The 24,631-nt window shown below is 45.3% G+C and overlaps 1 protein-coding gene and 1 non-coding gene across 2 annotated transcripts; one reads left to right on the top strand and one right to left on the bottom strand.

The window, feature by feature from the left end:
- Positions 1-512: 512 nt before the first annotated feature.
- PRPF4 (pre-mRNA processing factor 4) lies at positions 513-23,313 on the bottom strand. Its single transcript, XM_049784619.1, has 15 exons — positions 23,210-23,313; positions 22,124-22,301; positions 18,413-18,599; positions 13,147-13,234; positions 12,649-12,728; positions 11,309-11,402; positions 9,745-9,839; positions 9,179-9,237; positions 8,252-8,375; positions 5,904-5,993; positions 3,521-3,643; positions 3,299-3,406; positions 3,090-3,208; positions 1,276-1,518; positions 513-1,081 (listed from the first exon to the last, which is right to left on the bottom strand). The coding sequence occupies exons 1-14, from the start codon at positions 23,237-23,239 to the stop codon at positions 1,325-1,327; spliced, it is 1,569 nt and encodes a 522-aa protein (XP_049640576.1). The 5' UTR covers positions 23,240-23,313; the 3' UTR covers positions 513-1,081; positions 1,276-1,324.
- LOC125996202 (U6 spliceosomal RNA) lies at positions 20,925-21,027 on the top strand. Its single transcript, XR_007491230.1, has one exon. It is a non-coding gene; the product is annotated as a U6 spliceosomal RNA (small nuclear RNA).
- Positions 23,314-24,631: the final 1,318 nt, after the last annotated feature.

Raw genomic sequence — 24,631 nt, 5'->3', positions numbered from 1 at the left:
TCACTCAAACAATAAATGGAAAGTTTTGAACAAGGATCTACATATGAGCCCTTCTTGAATTCTCTATACTTGTCCTTCAAATGTCCTATATTTCTGAATTTACAGTGTATTTTGTGGCCAGAGGTTATAAAGCTGGAGTGGAAGAGGTCAAGATTACTGCTGAATGGCCAACAAGTAGAATTACAGAACTCTGGAGCAGTTCACTGATAGTCAGGCCCAAAAAAGCATTCTTCCAATGAAGCAAAACTAAGAGTGCTTCTTAAGAACAGAAGTGGAATAACTCATACTTGAGGTCAATTTGTCATTGTCTCAAACTCAAAATTAAGGGGGTGGAGAACCTCTATTGACAAAAGGCCCCATGGGATTTAGGAGAAGCTTAACTATAACAAAATAGTTAAAAGGACAGCCTTTAGAATAGGACTTTACTCTGCAGAACATATGAAATACAATGGGGAAAAAAAAGGACAAGTTCCTCTTCACAAGCACCCCACTGCTGAGCTCAAGCAAGATACAACCGAAGGTGGTGGCACAGCTAAAACAGGTTTGATCCCTCAACATTCCAGGGACTCCCGACAGTGACCCAGGAGGGGATCACACAAATACAAACTTCAAGGCCAACATTCAGTACTGAGCATCCTGATACGGTTCTCAGTATTCCATGAATTTCATTGCAGAACCCAAAGAACTGGTCTATGTGAGCCTTCTCATCCTTATCAGAGCAGCCAACTGCCTCTGCCCAACTCTGTGAAACAGTCCACGGTCCAGATGATAGTCCAGCTGCCTTGTTTTGTGACTCCCAGGCCATCATGGGAAGCTAAAGTCTCTCAAACTAGAGTCTGGGTGCTGTGAAGTAGGCACTCAGGTATTCAAACAAAAGATTCATAAAAACACTATCTACATTGTCTGAGGCAGAGCTTGAAGATGAACACGAAAACCTCAAACCACAAAAGGGGTCTGACCCACACACACAGACAGGGAAACCCGTCTGCAGTAGGTGCACCCATGGGAATCCCTTCTGTTGAGGTTCTGTTTTTGAAGACTGGAGAAACACAAAGACTCCATTCCTTTCTTTTGAAAATAGTTCTTTTTTTTTTTTTGGTTTTTGGGCCACACCCGGCGGTGCTCAGGGGTTACTCCTGGCTGTCTGCTCAAAATTGCTCCTGGCAGGCACGAGGACTATATGGGACACCGGGATTCGAACCAATCACCTTTGGTCCTGGATCGGCTGCTTGCAAGGCAAATGCCTCTGTGCTATCTCTCCGGGCCCGAAAATAGCTCTTTTAAGGGAGGGCCTGAGGTTTGATTCCATTCCCCATGGTTTTGCCTATTCGGCCATCCAGAGCTTGAAGGTCCTGTCATATGAGCACGTAGCTATAAGCTGCCCATCGGAAGAAATATCTAGTCCCATAACTTTGCCTTCATGGCCAGCCAGGGTCTTCAGTGGGGACCAGCCAGGGTGGGTCCAGATCTTAGCTGTGTTATCATAAGCACCGGTGAGCAAGAAATTCCCATGGATAGCTGGGAGAGAAGAGAAAAAAAATTACTGGAGGAATCAATACATTTAATACACACACACACACACACAAACACACACACACACACACACACACACGGCTAGAGATATAGCAGAGCTATGGTGTTTGCCTTACATGCAGGCGATTTAGGACAGAAGGTGGTTTGAATCCCAGCATCCCATATAGTCCACTGTTTCTGCCAGGAGTGATTTCTAAGCACAGAGCCAGGAGTAACCCCTGAGCGCCGCCGGGTGTGAACCAAAAACCAAAATAAATTATAAAAAAAATTATATATATATAAATAAATAAATAGGGCCGGAGCAATAGCACAGCAGTAGGACATTTGTCTTGCTCACAGCTAATCCAGGACGGACCTCGGTTCAATCCCTGGCATCCCATATGGTTCCTCAAGCCAGGAGTGATTTCTGAGTACATAGCCAGGAGTGACCCCTGAGCATCACCGGGTGTGACCAAAAAGCCAAAAGCCCCCCCCCCCAAAATATATATATATAAAACTGCCCCAGGGGTTGGAGCAATGGTGCAGCAGTAGGCCGTTTGCCTTGCACACAGCTGACCCAGGACGGACCTGGGTTCAATCCCCAGCATCCCATATGATCACTCAAGTCAGGAGCGATTTCTGAGCGCATAGCAGGAGTGTCACCGAGTCACCAGGCGTGGCCCAAAAAAAACAAAAACAAGGGGCCGGGAAGGTGGCGCTAGAGGTAAGGTGTCTGCCTTACAAGCGCTAGCCAAGGAACGGACCGCGGTTCGATCCCCCGGCGTCCCATATGGTCCCCCCAAGCCAGGGGCGATTTCTGAGCACATAGCCAGGAGTAACCTCTGAGTGTCAAACGGGTGTGGCCCAAAAACCAAAAAAAAAAACCAAAAAAAACAAAAAAAACAAAAACAAAACAAACAAACAAGCAAAAAAAACAAAACGAAACAAAACAAAAAACACTGCCCCAAAGCTGACAGCACATACTATTTGGGAAAAGAAGGTATTTGCAGAGTCACCAGAAAGAAAAACCCAACCTTGTGGATCCACATTCCTATTAAGCCTGAGTAAAAAGGGACAACTCTAGGAGCTGGAGAGATTGTACAGTGGGTAGGGTGTTTGCCTTGAATGTACCTGGGCAGGGTTTGATCCCCAGCACCACATATGGTCCTCCAGGCCCCACCAGGAGTGATCCCTCAATACAGAACCAGGAGTAAGCCCTGAACACCACTGGGTGTGGCTCCAAAACAATACAACCACCACCAAATGAGGGTCAACTCTGGGCTAACCCAAGGAGCCCTTAAAGCCTTGTGTCTAATTTCCCCTGACATTCAAGAACAGTCTGTTCAGTAGTTAGTGCTTCCACAGAGGAAAAAAACCAGCAAAACACTCAAAGACGTCTAGTTCCATAAAGAATGTTATGTCACAGCTCCTTCTGGAAGCATGGCAGAGAGAAAGAAATTAAAGTATGAATTCTTTGCTGTTCCACTTCTGAGTTATGCTAAAGCTTGGCCTACATTCCACAAAAGCACTGCCTGTCCACTTCCTAACAAGGACAAAGACAACATAGGAAAGCTTACGCTCAAACTTGACCCCGGTCACCAAGTTCTGATGGGCCGGGATGGTATAGACACAGCGCCGCTGCCGAAGGTCCCAAACTTTGCAGGTGTTGTCACCGCTCCCAGTTGCAATGTGGTAGCTGTGAAGCAGATGCAGCAGTGAAGTGAGAGACAAATTCCTGGACCAGTGACCTCCCCAGTTGTCCCTGCAGTCAGGGGATGCCTTTTACCCATTGGGGGAGAAATTTATTCCATAGATCTCCTTCAGGTGGCCTTCCAGGAACATGATACAGCGTCCTGTGCGCAGATCCCACACTCGGCCAAATGCATCTAGGCCCCTAATAAAGTAACATGTGAATTTACTTTGGAGGTCAAACCTTGGGGGCACAGGGGAGGCAGAAATAAGTCGGCATGGAGGACCGAGCTGCCAGGGCTGTGTGATAGAACCTTACCCAGTGCCAGCTAGAGAGCCATCCTGATGAAAGGCGATGTCATGTACGCCCATGCTATGGCCTTCCTGATGCAGAATCTCCTCCTGAGCCTCCAGGTCCCACAAGCGCCAGGAGTGGTCATAACTGCAATGGCAAAAAGGATAGCAAACCAGCAGGTGACACTCAGTGCCTATAGCACAAGAGGTACAAAGAGTGGCTGTTAGGGCTAGAGCAATGATGCAGCAAATAAAGCACTTGCCTTGCCTGTGGCCAGTCTCGGTTCAAGGCCACACTCCGCCAGAAGTAAGCCCCAAGCACATTTGGGGACATGAACCCCAAACCATAAAGTAAACAAAAGCCAATGAGTTTTACTAAACACTTGTTAAATGAGGTGGTAAGATAGTCACCACCGAGTGCTGGTAATACTGAGAACAAAAATAATACAAGTACTTTAAGAGACCTCTTAGAAAATTCTTAAAACTTAAATATGCGGGCCCGGAGAGATAGCACAGCGGTGTTTGCCTTGCAAGCAGCCGATCCAGGACCAAAGGTGGTTGGTTCAAATCCCGGTGTCCCATATGGTCCTCGTGCCTGCCAGGAGCTATTTCTGAGCAGACAGCCAGGAGTAACCCCTGAGCACCCCCGGGTGTGACCCAAAAAAACAAAACAAAACAAAAAAAAAACCCCAAAAAAACAAAACTTAAATACGTATTTAAGTAGTCATGAAGGTATAGCAGGTAGGGCATTTGCCTTTCAATGCAATCCCCAGTACCCCATATTGTCTCTTGAGCACCAACAGGAGTGATTTCTGAATACAGAGGCAGGAGTAAGCCCTGAGTGCAGCCAGGTTTGGCCCCCAACCAAACAAGATAAATTAAGTTAGATACATTTATCCCATGATCTAAAAATTACAATCACAAGTGTTTAATAAGGAGAAAACAGAGACAAAACATATCCACAAATAGCTCTGTACACGAATATATATGGCAAACTTATTCTCACAAGCCCAAACCTGAAAATAGCTTGTGTTCATCAATATAAAATAGATAAACCAATTGCAGCAGAGTTGTATAATCAATTTTGTCTCAGCAACCAAAGGGAATATAATACTGATACAAGCAACATGAATCTTTTTTTTTTTTTTTTTTTTTTTGGTTTTTGGGCCACACCCTGTGACGCTCAGGGGTTACTCCTGGCTATGCGCTCAGAAGTTGCTCCTGGCTTGGGGGACCATATGGGACACCGGGGGATCGAACCGCGGTCCGTCCTAGGTTAGCGCAGGCAAGGCAGGCACCTTACCTCCAGCGCCACAGCCCGGCCCCATGAATCTTTTTTTTTTTTTTTTTTTGGTTTTTGGGTCACACCCGGCGTTGCTCAGGGGTTACTCCTGGCTGTCTGCTCAGAAATAGCTCCTGGCAGGCATGGGGACCATATGGGACACCGGGATTCGAACCAACCACCTTTGGTCCTGGATCGGCTGCTTGCAAGGCAAACGCCGCTGTGCTATCTCTCCGGGCCCATGAATCATTCTTAACTACAGTAAGCACAGAATCTTAGGGCTGATGGAAATATTTCCTGACAAGAATACAAGGAGGACATGTGGAAGCACTTGTCAAGATTCAATGAACAGGAGGTCAAGGAGAGTGCTCAGAACGCTGGACTTGATATCTGGGAATCCAGCACTATCTGGGTCTAAGCACGAGGAGGTTTAGCACTGGCAGCATCTTGCAGCCTACTGCAGGGCTCAAGGACTGAATGGTCTTGTTTCGTCTGAACACTGCCTGAGAGATACCACAGCCAACCCCCCTGCAAAACAAACTGAAATGAAGTGTGAAATGAATCCATTTTACTCTGTGTAAATTACATCTCAATTGAAAAATATTGTGTGTGTGCGTGTGTGCGCGCGCGTGTGCGTGCACCTGTCTACCTGCTTGCCTGTTTGTCCAGCTGTCTGTCCATACCTAGGGTACTCAGGAGTCAGGGGATCATATGCAGTGCTGGGACTAAAGCAGAGTCAGTTGCCTGCAAGGCAAACACCTTAGCCTCTGTACTACCTCTGTGGCACAATCAAAAAGTTCCTTGACTGAGTTTAAACTCACTAAACTCAGAACCAGAAAGGGAAACCAATTTGTAAACACTGAAATTAAAATATGGTGTGTAACAAATACAAAAATACATGAACACACACCTCTCTAATAAAGGCTGAGTCAAACTAGCTCTTAGTAACTCTGAAATTTCAAAATAACTACAACTGAAAATTAAATATAATTAGCTTTTACTGTTATCACATGCTGTCTCCTCGATTCACTGCTATTTAAGAGAATCCTACTTGAAGAGCCAACAGAGGAGAATATCTTGCAGTAGGGTTGTGTGGACAGGACAAAACAGAAACAAAGCAGCTTACCAGGTAGTGCCCAGGAACCGTCCTGATGGATGCCACATCACCCGGGCCACACGCACCGTATGGCCTTCAATATCTGCCACCGGTTCATCGCTAAAATGAAACAAACATGCTAGTAAACTCTTCCATTGTTAGGCAAAGATTCATTCAATTTGGAGCTGGAAAGACAATACTGTGGATAGGAGGCTTGCCTTGTACATGGCTAAATGGAGTTCAATCTCCCTCCAAAGAGTGATTCCTAAGTGCAGAACCAGGAGTAACACCTAAACACTGCTTGGTGTAATCCCCCCCACAAAAAAAAAAAAAACAAAACAAAACAGAAAACAAACAAAACAAACAAGACTCATTTAATTTATGGACCACTAAGTATATTCTTGCATACAGATGTACACAAGTAAACATGTATTTTGTTAGAACTTTATAGCTAATAATTGTGAACCCCTTTCCAAGGTTTTAAAGAACTTGAGAGTCTGATTCAAGAGCTCAATGGTTTGGAGCAAGTGCCTCATATGCAGAGATAAGAGTCAAATCCTTTGGGCACCAACCTGAGCAGAGGGACCCTGACAGCTCTGCCTGTGAGTCTGGTCACCACAAGTGACTGATCCTGGTGAGCATCACTGGAAGTGTGCAGACACCAAGGCTAGAAAGTAGAGCTCCTGCAGAAAATCCCGGTCAGTGGCACAACCACAATGTACAACAAACAAGTCAATAGTGAGGCCCCCATAGACCCTGCCCTTGATCAGAGCTGGGGCAAGCACCACCATGAGGGGAATGTGGCCAGGGTGCTGCCACTGAAATCTGATGCAGCTTAAGACTATCACAACTAAGTATGCAACATAACAAGAACAAAAACAATGGAAAGGGTAAAGAATAAACTGGGGAAAAGGGGTGTGTGTGGGAAAATCTCTGAAATAAAACAGTGCTGGGTTTGCGAGATATTAAAGAAACACAATAGAGTAATATGGGAATAAATAACGCCCAAATATAATGGCAATGAAGAGAGGGAGGACTGGTCCTACGTCCGAAGTTGCCACTGGGGGATGGGATAGGACAGGGAAGAGACCACTACAACAATAGAGGAAAGTGGTCACTCTAGGTGCTACGAGGAGTGAAAGTGATCTGTATGATACTCTGTATGTGGAAAAGGAAAAGAAAAAGTGTCTGCCAGAGAAGAAGGTTGCAGGCAGGAGGAAAATGGGGACACTGGTGGAGAGAAATGGAAACCGATGAAGGGATGGGTGTTGGATACTGTATGCCTGAAACTCAATCATGAACTTTGTAACATGGTGATTTAATAATTTAAATATAAAAACAAACACAAATAAAACCCACACACACCCCCAACAAACCAGTGCTAGGATTGTAGAAAGAGAACATTCTGACAGAGATGCAAGGCTGCAGATATCAAACTGTTTTAATGCAAACAGATTACAGAGAAATCTTTCTCAAATTTGAGTCTGGAGATAAAGGAACAAGGAACCCTAAATGGGCAGAAGCTTAGTCTCCTTTAGAAGGCCATTAAATTCGACGACCCAGCAACTAAAGAAGATCTGAAACAGCAGCAAGAGGAAATAAACATGAACCCTAAAGAGGGCAATTAAAAAGGAAACTTTGTTAATGTGCATACATAGGACTAATCAAAGCCCGAGGGAGACCAATATTGCTAAGTATTACCAAAGCCAATTAAAACTTTCTGTGTTCATAGAAAAGATCCTGTCTGGCAACATAGAGACACTAATAAGCTCTTTACCAGACCTTGGAATAAAAGCTACGTGAGCTTTTTCAGCAAAAAGAAAATGAAGCAAGTGAATTGAGGTCTTTTAGCCAATAGGGTGCTCCTGACTTCTTGGGAAGCCATCACACTAATATGAAAAAACATACTAATATGAAAAGGCTGCAACTGGAAGATACAACCAGGATAAGGCCACCACTGCTGGGAGGAGACTTCATTTCCTTGGTGATGCTGCCAGACACCACCTCATTCTCCTCTCCCTGGTGGCTGTTTACTAAGAACCTGTGCGTAGCCAAGAATATTATCTTTAGTTAATCTACCAAATAGTGCAGTTCTCCAATGTCAATTTACTCTGCAGGAGGTGTAACAGATCTTTCCAGAATGACTAGAAACAGTAAACAGTGGGCTCTAGAAAGCAAAAGTCCAGAACCAAAGTTAATGAACAAGAAAGCTTGGGCACAGCTCCTGGTGACAAGTGTGGCCTATTTCCTCACAGAAAGGAACCTCGACTCTCAGAGCATCTCTAGTGTTCAAGACCAGGTTTTCAGGAGCCAAGGGCCAAACAAGCAATATTTGTTCCACTGAATATGGGACAGACAACACAACAGCTAATTTTCACCTGTCCAGGCTCCAAAGCTTCACAGACCCATCAGCAGCACAAGAGGCCAAGTTGACAGCCTTCTGGTCCAAGGAGACAGTGGATTTAGGATGGAACACAATGGCGCCCACATTTGTGTTATGGCCTGATGGAGTGTTAAAAGAGAAGGTTTATGAGCTTCTACCATCTTTAAACTGGTGCATACACAGACTATAATGAATACTGTAGATATATGTTAGGGAATGAGATGACAGTAAGTACTCAAGTGAACAAGTATTAACCCACACCCACTCCTAGTATATTCTAATATTAAAATCACTTAAAACACACACACACACACACACACAAAATGGGTTGGAGCAATAGTAAAGTGGCCTTGCACAGGCGAACTTGGTTCAATCTCTGGCATCCCTTAAGATCCCCCATGCATGCCGGAGAGATAGCATGGAGGTAAGGCATTTGCCTTGCATGCAGAAGGACGGTGGTTCGAATCCCGGCATCCCATATGGTCCCCTGTGCCTGCCAGGGACAATTTCTGAGCATAGAGCCAGGAGCAACCCCTGAGTGCTGCCGGGTATGACCCAAAAACAAACAAAAAGATCCCCCATGCCTGCCAGGAATAATTTCTGAGCTCACAGTCAGGAATACACCCTAAGTGCTACCAGGTTTGGCCCCAAACAAAAACCAAACAAACAAAAAAAGGTGAAACAAACCAGAGTTTGGGTTGAGTAACAGATGGCCACGTGCCATCAATGGAACCAAGCCTGATATAGAACCAAGAGGGTGTGCTATGGGTACTGGCATCAGCTTTGCACCCTGAGAAAACCCATGCTGGTAGAATCAGATCCAGAATGACTCCTGAAAACTGATAGTCAGGTCATGTAGTTCAACTGCTTGCCAGGGTTCATTCTGGGAATGATACAGACAGTAAGGATGATTCTAACTCACCTCGAAGAGTGTGAAGAAGATTGCAGTCGGGAACAGACCAGAGCTTGCAAAGTCCACTCCTATCGAATACAAAGGAAAGCATCTCAGCCAGGTTTGGTCTGAGAAGGAAAAGGTTCCCAGGTGATATTACTAAAGGAACAGTATCTTCTCCCCCAATAAACTTCAGCATGGTAAACAAAAAGTAACAACACAAGGCTTAGTGTTTGGGGCCAGAGAGATTGTACACTCACAAGGTCATTCTGGTTTGATCCCTAACACCACATGGTCTCCCAGCACTCGCCAGAGTGAACTCTGAGCCAGAGCTGAGAGCAGCCACTGAGCACTAGATTGTAGCCTACATCTCCCTCACACCCCACCCTTAGGTTCAGTAAGCTAACTTGCTCTATGACCTGCTCTGAAATACTAGTGCCAGAAAATGCTAGAACATTCCAGGGATCTTGAGGTCTCTTATACAATTTGAACTACTCAAACTTTAGTCTACCTGGAAATGCCTGGTGTTCTCTGAAGACGTGAAGAAAGAGGATGGAGAAATAAGACTTCTAATGTCACTATACAAAGAAACTTACCAACAAGCCGTAGCCAACATTTTGGAATTGGGACTAAAGTGACAGAAGGAGATAGGTCGATCATCCCCAATCTGACTGCAGAAATTATTCAAAGACTTAAAAAGAAAAAGATAAACAGTGGTTAACAGGCTAATACAAAGGCTTCCTGGATTTTCCACCATTAAAAAAAACAGCTTTATTGTTATACCCCACCAAAATTCATGTTAGGGAGTTTTTTGCAGGGGTTCTGAGCTACATCTGGTGGAGATCAGAGATTATTCCTGGCTCTGCACTCAGGAATTACTCCTGGAGGTGCTAGGTACCACATGGAAAGCTGGGGATTGAACCTGGTGCAGCTGCATGCAAGGTAAGCACCCTACCTGCTATACTATCGCTCCAGCCCAGGAAATTTTTATGCTGTTCAAAGAATGAAATCAAAATTATTGGAACTCTGCATGTTGTCATGTATAGTCCTATTATTCCTAATGAGCTCCTATATTAGCGAAATATGAATAGCAAAACCCTAAAAGATCCAGCATACAGCTATGACACATTGAAAAGATTTAAGTAGAGGCTTGCTTTTCACGTTTGTGTTCTTTTTTTTTTTTTTTTTTTTTGGTTTTTGGGCCACACCCTGTGACGCTCAGGGGTTACTCCTGGCTATGCGCTCAGAAGTTGCTCCTGGCTTCTTGGGGGACCATATGGGATGCCGGGGGATCGAACCGCGGTCCGTCCTAGGCTAGCGCAGGTAAGGCAGGCACCTTACCTCCAGCGCCACCGCCTGGCCCCCACGTTTGTGTTCTTAATCTCACTTGCTTGTTTGTTTCTTTGTTTATTTCCTTTCTGGAGAGGTCTGTGTCTCCCTTTAAATACATCATTTCCCTTCCTTCTCTCCTGTCACCTTTCTGAGTAAGTTTGGTTCACTAAAAACTACTTTGTTTCACTATTAAAAAAAAAGATAAGCAGAACTAAGGGTTGGGAAATAGCTCCAAGGATTGGAGTACATTTTTGTCAGTTTTATCCCTGGTACCTCAGTCCCTGAACAAAGCTAGAAGTAGCCATTAGCACTATGGGGCCTGAGCATGGAACCATCTGTTCTATACAGCCAGCCCTAGTAGCATTAGAAGTGGTGCTGGTCCCCTAAACACCATCTGCAGGGCATCCCTGCAACCTCCAAAAGGTAGAATCTTTGACTTCTGCCAAATACAAGGTACAATAGGTTCTGTCACTGTAACTGAAGGTTCCTCCCAAGTAGTAACAGCCAAACACAGGAAAAACAGTATTAGCTACACTGATCTTCTTAAGCATGAGCTGATGAATGAAGTCTAACAAATATTTGAGGGCCGAAGAGCTGGCACAAGTGGCTGAGTGCATGCTCTGCACGAAGGGCAGGGCTGGAGCCTCAACAGCACACAGTCCCCTGTGCACCACCAGGGATGACCCAGAGTCCAGAGCCAAGAGTAGCACCCAACAACTGCCAGATATGATCTAATTCCCACTTTATACATGTACCCTCCCCCACCCCCACTCCAAAAGAACTTAGGAAACAAAGATACTGGAGAACCAACTGTAAGGAGCATCTTACCCGAAGTGATTTGTGCAGTTCTTGTATCTGGGAGGTCCGAGTTGTCTCAGGAATCTCTTTATGAAGCCGCGCTTCCTCTAAGCGTTTCATTGCTCTGTGACAGAAATAGCATCAGGATTGCAAGCAAATGTAGATAGGGAAACCTACACACCTCGCAACCATTTCCTATCCAGTCACTAATAAAAGTCTCACACCCAAAGGGGAAATGAGAAAAAAAGCTGCTTTATTCCTCTACAGCAGTATTTTCCAAAATAGGTAATATTAGCCTGAGGGTAGGAGGGGAAAGGCAAGCACTGGAATGATCCAGGGGAGGATGACAGTGGCCTTGATACAACTTGAGAGAAGATGTGGTTTGGTTATCAGGGGTCTCAAACTCGTGGCCCCCGGACCGTTTGCGTCCCACCATACAACATTTTGTGGCCCTGCCCTAGAGGAATCTTTTCTTGTTTTGTTTTTTAGTTATTTGGGTCACACCCTCCAATGTTCAAGGCTTACTACTGACTTTGCACTCAAGGATCACCCCGACTTTGCCTCCTGCGGCCCCCAGGTAAACTGAGTTTGAAACCCCTGGGTTAAATAAAGCAATCTGAGCGGGCGGAGAAATAGTCCAGAGGGAAGGCTCTTGCCTTGCATGCAGCCAATATGTGTTTGGGTTGGATCCCTAGCACCCTATATGTCCCACCAAGCACTCTCAGGTATAAGACCTGAGCACAGAGCTAGGAATACACCCTGAGCACCAGTGGGCCCAAACACAAACAAAAAATAGATTTCAGGGGCCAGAGGGATAACATAGAGGCAAGGCGTTCGCTTTGCATGTAGAAGGATGGTGGTTTGAATCCTGGCATCCCATATGGTCCTCCAAGCCTGCCAGAAGTGATTTCTTTTTGTTTTTTTTTTGTTGTTGTTGTTGTTTTGGGTCACACCCGGCATCGCTCAGGGGTTACTCCTGGCTCCACACTCAGAAATTGCTCCTGGCAGGCTCGGGGGACCATATGGAATGCCGGGATTTGAACCACCATCCTTCTGCGTCTAAGGCAAAGGCCTTACGGTGTGTGTGGGTGTGACCCAAAAAAACAAAAAACAAACAAACAAAAAAAAAACATTTAAAAGGGGCTGGAGACAGTGCAGTATAGTTTGGTCCTGAATGTGGTCAAACAGGGTGGATACCTAGACCTACACAGGAGGGATTCCTGAAGGCAAAGCTGAGAAAGCTGAGCTCTGCCAGGCATGGCCCCTCCTCCTAACTGATAAAGGAAGATGTCAAGGGGGATGTTAAGTGACTTATTTTCCTGAAAAGGCCAATTAAACTTGGGAACCTACATTCCAGAAGTTCTCCTTACCTGGGCAGAGAGTAATTAGCGATCCACAGTCTAGCGACCTTTAGACTGTGGGGTCCCTCGTGGTACCAAGTCTGATGATACTAAAGGTCAAAGAACAAACATTAGTTCTGAAACATTCCTGGCCCACTCTCCCCTCAATTCTCTACTGTAACTGTCTGGAATGTGAATTCTTTGGGAAGTGAGACAAAGTATTCAGAAGCACTTTGTTGTGCTCTTTTTTTTTCCTCTTAGTTGATGATTTCCAGGCTATTGTTACAAGTAAGTTACACCAGAAATTCTATGGTTCTTTCCTAAATGGGAAAATCTCATATCGCCTTCTAGACCTACACAAAACCCACAAACTATCACTACTGTCAACAACTAAGAACTCTTTCTGAAAGTTTTCCTCAAAGACATCTATGCCCCTTCTAAGCCATGAAACCACCCGAAAACAAAAAAATGGGTGATGAACAACTCCTGCATTTTCATTGCTAATATTCTGAGGCCCAGCATATTTACCTCTTCTTTGGACTTTTTAGACTTTTCATCATCTTTCTTGGTCTTTTTTAAGGCATCAGTACCGACTACTGAGAGGATGTTTCTTAATCTGTAACAGAAAACATTTTTTAAAATGAAATTTAAAAAATTTCAGACTTAAAATAGAGGGGCCAGAGTGATAGTACAGTGGTAGGGAATTTGCCTTGCATGCATCCAACCCAGGACAGATCCAGGTTCAATCCTCGGCATCCCATACGGTCCCCCGAGCCTGCCAGGAGCGATTTCTGAGCACAGTGCCAGGAGTAACCCCTGAGCGCTGCTGAGTGTGGCCAAAACAAAACCAAAAAAACAGAATTGAAATAGAGGGGGCCAGTGAGGTGGTGCTAGAGGTAAGGTATCTGCCTTGCAAGCACTAGCCAAGGAAGGACCACGGTTCAATCACCCGGCATCCCATATGGTCCCCCCAAACCAGGGGCAATTTCTGAGCGCTTAGCCAGGAGTAACCCCTGAGCATCAAACCAAAAAAAAAAAAAAAAAAAAAAAATTGAAATAGAGCTGACACTGAAAAAACAAAAGCAGAGGCCAAAGTGATAGCACAGCAGTAGGGCATTTTCCTTGCACATGGCTGACGTGGGACAGACCTGGGTTTGATCCCTGGCATCCCATATGGTCCCCCGAGCCTGCCAGGAGCAATTTCTAAGTGCAGAGCCAGGGGTAACCCCTGAGTGCTGCTGGGTGTGACACCCAACCAAAGAAATTTAAAAAAAAAAGAAAAAAGAAAGAAAGAAAAGCAAGTTTCCCCTCCTCCTTTCCTCAGTCAGACCCCTAGCAATCTTTTCTTCCTTGGGGTGCTTGGGCCATATCTGGCAGGGCTCAGGAATCACTTCCAGTGTGGATCAGAGGATTATATGGGGTGTTGGGATCAAAAGCAGGTTGGCCATATGCAAGTGCCCTACTTGCTGTTCTTATTTTTTAATTAATTTTATTTGTGGGGGGACAGCTCAATACTCAGGGGTTATCCCAGTCATGGACTAAGGAATTATTATTGGTGAACTTGAGGATCTATTTGAGATCTATTTGAGGATTGAACTTGGGTCAGTGACATATAAGGAAGTGCTGACCTGCTATACTATCACCCCAGCCCCCTACCTGCTGTTCTATCAGTCTGGGCCCTCGCAATCTTAAGAACCAAGTTGTCAGAGTCTGGAAGCGGCTCAAAGGATCTCAAATGGGTTCTCTGATATGATGCCATTTGGACCCCAACTACTGCTGGGTGGAGCTCAAACACTGAATCTCCACACTTGTTAGCCAAATATGGCAGGGAAGGTGGCCCCAAGAAGAGATCTGCAGGGTGATTTCTTTCAGTCTTCTTTATTTGAAGGTTCCCTGAGCTGACCTATAAATAATGATCCTATTCTTTTAGAATCAACCAGCCCCAGCACACTAGCTATCACATGATCTGAGCAAGCAGTCAACCCTCAAGTATGACCACGATGTACTGCTATTGAACAATGTGCTTAGCATGCAACAGTGACTAAGAAACAATTCTTGGATTCAAACAGTCCTGGGAATTAAATAATTGTACAGAAAGTAACTGGGGCGGATGGTAGGGAGTTAACTCAAAGGGCTGGGATCCCTGGTTTAGATGCAGGAATAACAAGCTAGACCCTTGGCATTGCAAGGTGCCCCAAGTATTGTCAGAACCACCTAGCCAGGGCTTATGCCCACTACTGCCTGGTGTGGTTAAAAACAAAACAAAACTTCAGTGCTCAGGGCTTACTACTTTACACTCAGGGATCACTCCTGGCAAGCTCTCAGGGGACAATATGGGGAGCCAAAGATTGAACCTGGGTCAGCTACGAGCAAGGCAAATACCCTATTCACCAGACTGTCACTTTGGCTCCAAATTCTTACATTTTTTAAATAGATGATTATGGGGTCACATCCAGCAATACTCGAGAAACCATGCAATCCAGGAATTAAACCTGGAGCTCATATGAAGAGCATGCACTCTAGTCTCTTGAGTTATTGCTCTGGCTCCAATATTTATTCAAAAATAAATATAGGGGCCAGAATTATGCACAGTGCTAAGGCATTTGCCTTGCACGCGGCCAACCTGGCTTCGATCCCTGGCATCCCATGTGGTCCCGAGTCTGCCAGGAGTAATTTCTCAGCGCAGAGATAGTAGTAACCCCTGAGCACTGCTGGGTATAGCCCAAAAAACAACAACAACAACAACAAAATAGGGACATCACTGGGGGTTCTTACTTTAAAGGGGATCAGGTGGTTATTTTTTGTTATTATTATTTTTTTGGTTTTGGGGGCTGCACCAGGCGATGCTAAGGGGTTACTTCTGGCTCTGCACTCAGAAATCACTCCTGATATGCTGGGGAGACCACATAGGATGCTGGGGATTGAACCTGGGTTGGCTGCATGCAAGGCAAAAGCACCCTACCTGCTCTACTATTGCTCTCGCCACAAGGGGTCAGGTGTTTTAAAAAAGAGGTAACTTGGGCCGGAGAGATAGCACAGCAGTGTTTGCCTTGCAAGCAGAAGATCCAGGACCTAAGGTGGTTGGTTCAAATCCCAGCATCCCATATGGACCCCCGTGCCTGCCAGGAGCTATTTCTGAGCAGATAGCCAGGAGTAACCCCTGAGCACCGCCGAATGTGGCCCAAAAAACCAAAAAAAAAAAAAAAAAAAAAGATATCTGAGGAAGTAGCATGTATGCTGAATTCAGAGAATGAGGACTCTAAAAGACATGAAAGAGAAAAAGAGAAAATTAAGCATGTCAAAAAGTGTTTCAGGGGCCAGAGAGATAGTATGGAGGTAAGGCATTTGCCTTGCATGCAGAAGGATGGTGGTTTAAACCCCTGCATCCCATATGGTCCTCCAGGTCTGCCAGGAGTGATTTCTGAGCAGAGCCAGGAGTAACCCCTGAGCGCTACCGGGGGTTACTCAAAAAACAAACAAAAAAAAAAAGTTTCAGTGTTCCAGGAAAGTACAACAGCTGCCATGATGTGTGAAGCTATACCAATGGGCAGCTATCTAGATAGCAAAAGTGGCAATAGAAAAGACACTGGTCTATTGCAGAAGAGACAAACTAGCTAGACCATGCTGCTGCTTCATAAAGCAGATACTCATCAGAAAGCTATGCAGAAATATAATCCAAGACAAGAGATGGGGCTAGATGGAGGTTAGAGAGAGAGAGAGCAAGGATCAGGGTGCTTAACCTTAACTCAGTCCAATCAAATATTGTCTCCCAAGTACAGCTGGATATGGCTGCAAGGTTCCCTACATCCACACCCCTCAATAAGTATAGAAAGTACAGGCTCCAGCAATCTGGTAGCTGGACATCAGGCACAGTAACAAACAGTGAGTTTGGACTGATGGCCTGTGCTAATGCAGGATAGGATAAATGGAGTGCACATGCCGAGGACAACCAAGGTTCTGAATCTGATACTCAGCACCGCATAGCCCCCTCCTAATATCTTTAAAAGTGGGTTTATATTAAAATACAGAGGTGGAGAGGGAAGGAGCAACAGCACAGCTGGTAGGGTGCTTTCCATGCATGCAGTTGATCTAGGTTCCAGCTCTGACAACCTATATGATTTTCTGAGTCCTGCCAGGAGTGATTCCTGTGTGTAGAGCCAGGAATAACTGCTAAGTATCATTAGGTGTGATCCCAAAACAGTCATTAATAATAACAGTAATAAATAAATAAAATAGAGATGGGGATCTGACTCAAAGCCAGGGCAAAAGTGTGGCAGATACAAGGCCCTGACTTTGACCTCCAGTACTATATGGCTCTCCAAGAACCATCAGGTATAGCCCCAATACCCATAAACTCCACTCGGCCTGGCCCCAAGCACTGAGTACTAAACCTTGTGGCTGGCAGTACCAACTAAGTATCTCCAGACGTGGGGACACGCACATGCACACGCGCACAAGAGCAGTTTATGAAGTTTATACACATTCCTGCAGTTTATGAGGATTATACAAAAAAATAAAAAAGCGATTCTGTTGTTGAGAATTAACTTCAAAAACAGAAAGACAAGCAAAAGGTCACTGCGTCATGAGAGTGAAGGTAAGAAGGTTTGAAAGAGAGTTGCTGACAGTATTATAGCAAATTTATTTACTTAGGACTGATGAAATGCAAACCTAGGAAGTGGGACTATAATATGATAGGGACCAATTATTTTGTAGAGGTGAGTAAATGAGGGATATGAACCCCAGAGAGTCAGGGTACAAAGCTTACAAGCCTGGGCCAGAGAGATAGCACAGTGGGTAGGGAGTTTAGCTTGCATGAGGCCGACCCCGTTTCAATCACAGCATCTCATATGGTTCCCCGAGCCTGCCAGGAATGATTTCTGAGTGCAAAACCAATAGTAACCCCTGAGTGCCACTGGGTGTGGCCCAAAAACCAAAACCAAAACACAATTTCCAAGCCTGATGATGAAGGAAAGAGCTTGGGAAAAAAAAAAAAAAAGCAAAGGAAAGGTGACTCTCATAACTGTAGATAACTAGTTTACCACCAAAAGATGGTGTGCCCTCCAACTCACAGAAAAGTATCATCTAAGGACAGCATCCTTTGAAATAGGCACTTGTTATGCTTTCAGTTCCTGAGAACAAATGAGATAAATACAATTTTTGGGGAGATGGGAATGGGAGGCAAAGAGTGACACATATCCCATGGAGCTCAGAGATCATTCCTAGTAGACTCAGGGGAGCTAAGGGATACCAGGGATCAAATCCAAGTTGGTTGCATGCAAGGTAAATGCTTTACCTGCTGTACTAATTACTCTCACCCTTGACAAAAAATGGTTTAAGTTCAATGATATGTTTTATAAATTCCACACTGGGGAGAGAAGAGGGGGGAGTGTTAGCATCCTCATCAGACTCTATTTTTTTTTTAAATTATTGAGGGGCAAAAAGTGGCCTAAGACTCAAAACACAAACACAACTTATCTTTTATTATGTTATTTAAGATACTGCATTAAACATTCTAGATAAAAATATGAAATGGAGGGGAGGGGCTGAAGCGATAGCACAGTGGTAAGGCCTTTGCCTTGCATGAGGCCAAGACAGGACGGACCCTAGTTAGAATCCCGGCATCCCATATGATCCCCCGAGCTTGTCAGGAGTGACTTCTGAGCGCAGAGCCAGGAGTAACCCCTGAGCACCCCTGGATGTGACCCAAAAACAAACAAACAAACTAACAAAAAAAACAAATGGAATTTGGAACTGGCACCCTATGATTGAGAAGAGCAAATATTTAGAAGGGCACCTTTCTCGTCTCTCGGCAGGACCTTCTCCAAAAAGCGTGATGGGCTCCCCCAAGGCTCTGAGGCAAGCCTTGACCTCGGAGTCATCCGTGGAAACATTGATTTGCCGGGCTCGCTTTCTTCTCTCAAACTCAGCAAGCACTTCGGCCTGGCGTTCACTGATGTGCTCTTCAATTTCAAACACTTCGCCTATAAAAAGAAGGAACAATAGCATAAGCACCAGCTTTTCTTCAAAGATGGGGGAAACTATGTTTCTAATGAATGGATTTTGTGTGTGTCCCTAGTTAAACCACTGAATTTATTGTTCACTTTATAGGTATTATTTCTAAATTTGTTAAATCATGACACACAAAGCCTAATGCATTTGGCGTTCTTATACTTCCACATAAACACTGCTTAAATGAGAATGAGATAATAAGAGCACAAATTCTAGCGAAGTTCAGTAATGCAAACTATCTAAGAGATAAAATGGAAATGTCATTTCAACAATTCTATGACCAGGGGCCCGGAGAGATAGCACAGTGGTCTTTGCCTTGCAAGCAGCCGATCCAGGACCAAAGGTGGTTGGTTCGAATCCCAGTGTCCCATACGGTCCCCCGTGCCTGCCAGGAGCTATTTCTGAACAGACAGCCAGGAGTAACCCCTGAGCACCGCTGGTTGTGGCCCAAAAAACCAAAAAAACAAAAACAATTCTATGACCAGAAAGAGCACAGGGATTTAGGGGCTTGTCTTATATATTGCCAGCCCTAGCTCAATTCTCAGAACCAGATAAGTCCCCTAATAGTCAGGAGTGAGTCCTGAGCACAAAGATGGAAATGGCACCTCAAGTTCTGCTGGTTGTGACCCTGGCAAAATTCAAAATACAACTGCCAAGCTACTCTCTAAAGCAGTCCAAGTATATTATAATAAACATAATAAATATTACCACAGAAGTGATATTTCCTGGAATTTATTTGGTGTTTTCTTTTTGGCATTAGAAGCTAGTTTTAAAATCTGCACCAAATACAAGCATTTGGATAAAATGAAAAGTGTTTAAATAAACACATACATTGGGGGCCGGAGTGATAGCATAGCAGTAAGGCATTTTGCCTTGCATGTGGCCAACACAGGATGGATTCCAGTTCAAATCCCGGCATCCCATATGGTCCCCCATGCCTGCCAAAAGCGACTTCTTAGAGCAGAGCCAGGAGTAACTCCTGAGTGCCACCAGGTGTGACCTCCAAACTGAAGAAAACAAAAAACACATACACATGGGATCTCTAGCTCCACAGGATCTAGAGACAGAGATCTAGAGACAGATCTAGAGATAGCCGAGTTTGTGCTTTGTATAAAGGAGGCCTAGGTTCAATGCTATATACTGCATAGTTTCCTAAGTACTGTTAGGAGTAGCCCGAGTACAACCAGGTATAAAAACAAACCATAAACACAAAACACAGGAGCTGGAGTAATAGTATTATAGCATATAAGCTATTTGCCTTACACCTGACCAACTGGTATCAGGTATTAATTCCTGGCATCGCAAATTGTTTCCCAAGGAACACCGTGAGTAATCCCTGAGCATTGCCAGGTATAGCCCAAAAGCCAAAGAAAGAAGGGGAGGTGGAGCGGTGGCACAGGTGTTAGGGCATGTGTCTTGCATGTGCTAACCTAGGACAGCATCCCATATAGTCCCCCAAACCAGGGGCGATTTGAGTGCATAGCCAGGAGTAACCTCTGAGTGTCACCAGGTGTGGCCCAAAAATCCCCCCCCCCCAAAGAAAAGAAAGAAGGGCCCAGGGAGAGAGCTCAAGAGGCTAATGTATATACCCTGCAAGCAGGAGCTTGGTTCAATCCCCAGGACTGCACCGTCCCTTCAACACAAAACTAGGAATTAACCTCAAGCACTGCCAGGTGTCTCAACATAATACAACAAAACAAACAAAAAATACATTACCAAACGATCTTAAGAAGAAATTGAAGTTCTGGCTAGAGTAGTAGCATAGCAGTAGGGTGTTTGCCTTGCACGTGGCCTACCCAGAATGGACCTGTGTTCGATCCCTGGCATCCCATATGGTCCCCTGAGCCTGCCAGGAGCAATTTCTGTGCTCAGAGACAGGAGTAACCCCTGAGTGCTGCTGGCCCAACGGCACCCCCCGCAAAAAAAAAAGGATGAAGTTCAAACGAGAAATTCAAGTTCCTCTACAGTGCCTGAATTATACCTAATTTTATGTTGAGAGAGAGAGAGAGAGCAAGCGCCAGAAGTCCTTACCACTGCTGACTGTGATCCCCCCAAAAAAACATAGCCAAATCCTACCCCCAAAACAAAAACTGACCCAATAATTCCACTCTTGAGTAGCCAAGACCACACAAAGATTAATTGGAAAAGATACATATACAGCAATGTGTTATTTGGTTCGGGGACCATAGCTGGCAATGGGGGTGTGGGTGGACACACGAAGCTCAGAATCAATCCGTGGTCATTGCATGCAAAGTGTCTTAACTTCTGTAATATCACTTTGGTCCCTGAACACCTATGTGCTTCAGCAGCACATATACTAAAATTGGAACGATACAGAGAAGATTAGCATGGCCCCTGCACAAGGATGACACGCAAATTCGTAAAGCGTTCCGTATTTTTCTGTCTAAAAATAATAATAATAATAATAGCACTATTTAAAACAGTCAAGATTTGGGCCAGAAAACAAGTACAGCCAGTAGGCTGCTTACCTAGAAATAAACTTCCTTATAAAAATTAAAGTAGGGCTGGAGTGATAGTAGGGCGATTGCCTTGCAGGTGGTAGCCCTAGGATCTATACTCAGCATCCCTTACAGCCTCCTGAGCACTGCTGGATGTGCCCCCACAGAAAAATGAAGGGGGAAAAAAAGATTTGAGAGACAGAAAAATGTGTTCAAGAGAGAATGCAGAAACCAGAATAATAGTACAAGTGGGTTTGCACTGCACATGCCTAATCCCGTTTGATCCAGGCAACCAATATGGTCACCCAAGTATGGACAAGAGTAATTTCTGACTACAGAGCCTAAAGTAACCCCTGAGCATTGGTAAATGTGGCCCAAAACACAACTACACGAATAAAGAGAATATATGCTTCTCCACAGTGTAAATAAGCATAGAAACATAAAACAAATGAGATACATGTTCAAGATACAGGCTTCAAGCAAGCCCCAAATAATATTGTAAAAGATATTGAGGGGCAGAGCATTAATACTGCAGGTAGGGTAATTGCCTTGCACATAGTCGACCAAGGTTCAATCCCTGGCATCTCATATGGTCCCAAAGCACTACCAGGAATAATTTCTGAGTGCAGAGTCAGGAGAAACCCCTGAACACCAGCAAGTATGATCTAACCCCCCAAAAAAGGTACTTAGGGGGCCAACAAGATAATACAATGGGTAAGACACTTGCCTTGCATGTGGCAACTCAGGGTTCCATCTCTGGCACTCCATTATGATCTCCTGAGCACAGTCAGGTGTGGCACCAAAACAATGAACATATTCATTAGAGAATTTGAGCACCAAAGGTAAAGATGCTCTCATAGGAGCCAGAGTGATAGCAAAGCAGGTAGGGCATTTGCCTTGCACACGCAGACCTGGGTTTGACCCTGGGCATCCCATATGGTCCCCTGAGCCTGCTAGGAGAGATCTCTGAGTGCAGAGGTAGGAGTAACCCCTGAGTGCAGCCAAAACAAAAGGTGGTCTCACAATTTGCATCTTACCAGAGGTGATGTTAATATTTCCTGCTTCAATTCCTGCTTTAAGTCCTTCTTTCCCCAAAATCCCAGATTCGCCCTTAAGCAGCCGTTCCCTCTCCTTCTCTTCCAGACTTCCATAGTAGATGTGCGGTTTCTTCACTAGAGGTGCGACCAAGTCATCAGGGGATTTCGTTTTGGTTGCCTGCAAAATCAAAGGCTTCCATTAACCCCCAACAATTTCAGCAACTGGTTAGCTTTTCCCAAAGCTGCCCTTTGGAACGTCAACTCCAAATAAACAATGGCCAAGAAATGTCTTCACTGTAACCTGAGTGATAGAATAGCAGGATAGCGTTCTTGCTTTGCGTACGGCAGGTCCAGGTTCAATCCCCCAGCACTCTGAGCCTGTCAGGCATGATCCCTGAGTGCAGTCAGGAGTAAGTCCTGAGCACCTCTGGGTGAGGTCCGAAATAACCCAAATCAAGCAAACCAATAGAATGTGTATATTCACTGACTTAAGGGATGGGGAGAAAGGAGATGTTGAGGACCTAACGTTTAGCCTAGAAAGAGCCTAGGAAGAGGCGGGACTGAATTGGGGAATTTTTCTCCAATCAAAAGTTCGCTTTGGAACAGGTTTATTTCATGGGATTGGAAATACAATTTCTGCTGGAATTTCATGAAACTAACTTCCCAGCATAGAGATCATCACCATGGACATATCAAAGACAACTGAATCCACCGAGGAGAGAGGCTAAGGGGAAGGCTATGATAGGATGGGATTTTCGGGTGGAAGGTAGAAGGATGGAGTTAAAGGGAAGGCCTCGGCTCGAAGAAGAGATCTAATCGTTGGTGGCCAAGACCCTTCTCCCCAGAGCTCTGGACCAGCAGGGAAAGATCGTTCCTTTTCAAGGCTGTACTGGGTTGTGCAATGGAATTTTTTGGAAAAAAAAAAAAAACCAACAATAATACCCGCCCATGACCCCGCTCAGAATTTGAGAAAACGCCACTCTGCCAATGCAAGATCCTCCACCACCCTAGTTCTCCAACGGCCGCTTCCCGCAGGGGCGCTCCCAGCCCTCCACGCTCACTCCCAGAGCGAACACAGATCTATACCGTGGAAGACGACGTGCGTGAGGAAGCCATGCCGGCTTTCTCTCCAGTGCAACTTCCACTCTACGTTTCAGACCTTCCAGCCAGCGCGCCCAGCAGAGAGGAAGTACGTCATGAGCAGGAAGTGACCTACCGCAAGGGAACCTGGGAGCCGCGAGGCATGATGGGAATTGTAGTACGACTGCGTCGTGCGGCGTTTTTTCATAAGGGCGAGTCGTAAAGGTTTCCTACGGGGGGCGGGGAGGAATCACGCCGAGGACGAGATTCTCGGCGAGAGAGGCCAGAGCATTCTGGGAAGTGTAGTCCAGCCTATTGTAAGAGGCCCAGAGCATTCTGGGAAGTGTAGTTCAGCTACTTGAGTGGCCTGTGCGTGGTGTGTCGCGAGAATCCGAAGGCGGCTCGCAGGAAGGAAGGTAAGTGCGTGGAACCTGGCGGCTCCGGGCTGAACGCTATAAAGAGGATCGAAGGAGGCTTTAAGTAGGGACCGTGTTGCCATGGAAACCCTCGCTCGGGACTTCTGGGCGCTGCGCCTGCCGATCATCTGCCCGGAAGGTCCCCCAGGAGCTGCCTCTGAGCTGGATGGATTTGGGTGCACACAGACACGGATGAGGAAACGCAAAGAGCCCTCTGGCGCCCGAGTGGCATCAAGATCGGGCGGAGGCATTTAAAGCCCGTGGCCTGCATTTGTCTGCAGGGTCTTGCCTGGAGTTGGATCCCAGCAAGGTGATGGCTAGGAAAGTGTCAGGTAGCCCCGACGGCCAGGTAGCATTTGGTGTCTGGGGAGCCCGCCCTGAAGCAAACGGGGCTGGGCCCCACTGTGGCTTGTGGAAATGCTCAAAGCACTGGTGCAGGACAGAGCCCAAGAATAATTACAATAATAATGGTATTTGTTTCCTTTGTAGATCCTATTTTATTTAGGCCCCTTCCTTTAGTAGTTTCAGGACTGACTGGGTGCTGCCTGGTCTCGCTCAAACACTTAGTTGTGTCCAATTCCCAAACAGCAGTCGGTGCTGCTGGGGAATAGAACCTGTGACCTCAGGTGCTCTTAAATTTGAGCGCTCCCCGGGGCCAGAATGACACCATTCAAAAACGAGTATTTATTAGCTATACGTACTTAAAATGACTTGCATATGGGGACTGAGAAATAGTACTGGGAGTAGGTCATTTTACCCTGCATGCCACTGGTTTGATCCCTAGTACCCGTAGGGTGCCTTGAGCACACAGAGATAGAGGTAAGCTCTTAACGTGTGAAGGGTATGCACTGAAAGATAACTCAAGAGGCTGAACTCGCTTTGCACGCAAGAGCCCTGGATAGACATCACACACACACACATACATACACACATTCCATAGTTTACTTTTTATTTTTACGTTTTTAGTAATATATTTAAACACTGTATTTACAAACATTATTGTAGTTGGGTT

Source organism: Suncus etruscus, chromosome 1 (assembly GCF_024139225.1).
Source record: "Suncus etruscus isolate mSunEtr1 chromosome 1, mSunEtr1.pri.cur, whole genome shotgun sequence".
Taxonomy (NCBI): Eukaryota; Metazoa; Chordata; class Mammalia; order Eulipotyphla; family Soricidae; genus Suncus; species Suncus etruscus.
Note: the sequence above shows the minus strand (reverse complement) of the source record. Positions and strands in the feature narration are given on the sequence as shown.

What these genes read in the sequence shown, in the direction of transcription:
- PRPF4 (XM_049784619.1), bottom strand. Translation starts at nt 23,239, where the DNA reads ATGGCTTCCTCACGCACGTCGTCTTCCACG. An exon ending in CCTGCCGAGAGACGAGAAAG is followed by an intron (nt 13,235 to 18,412) that starts GTGCCCTTCTAA and finishes TTTCTGTTACAG; the next exon opens with ATTAAGAAACATCCTCTCAG. An exon ending in ATGTTGGCTACGGCTTGTTG is followed by an intron (nt 9,238 to 9,744) that starts GTAAGTTTCTTT and finishes TGTATTCGATAG; the next exon opens with GAGTGGACTTTGCAAGCTCT.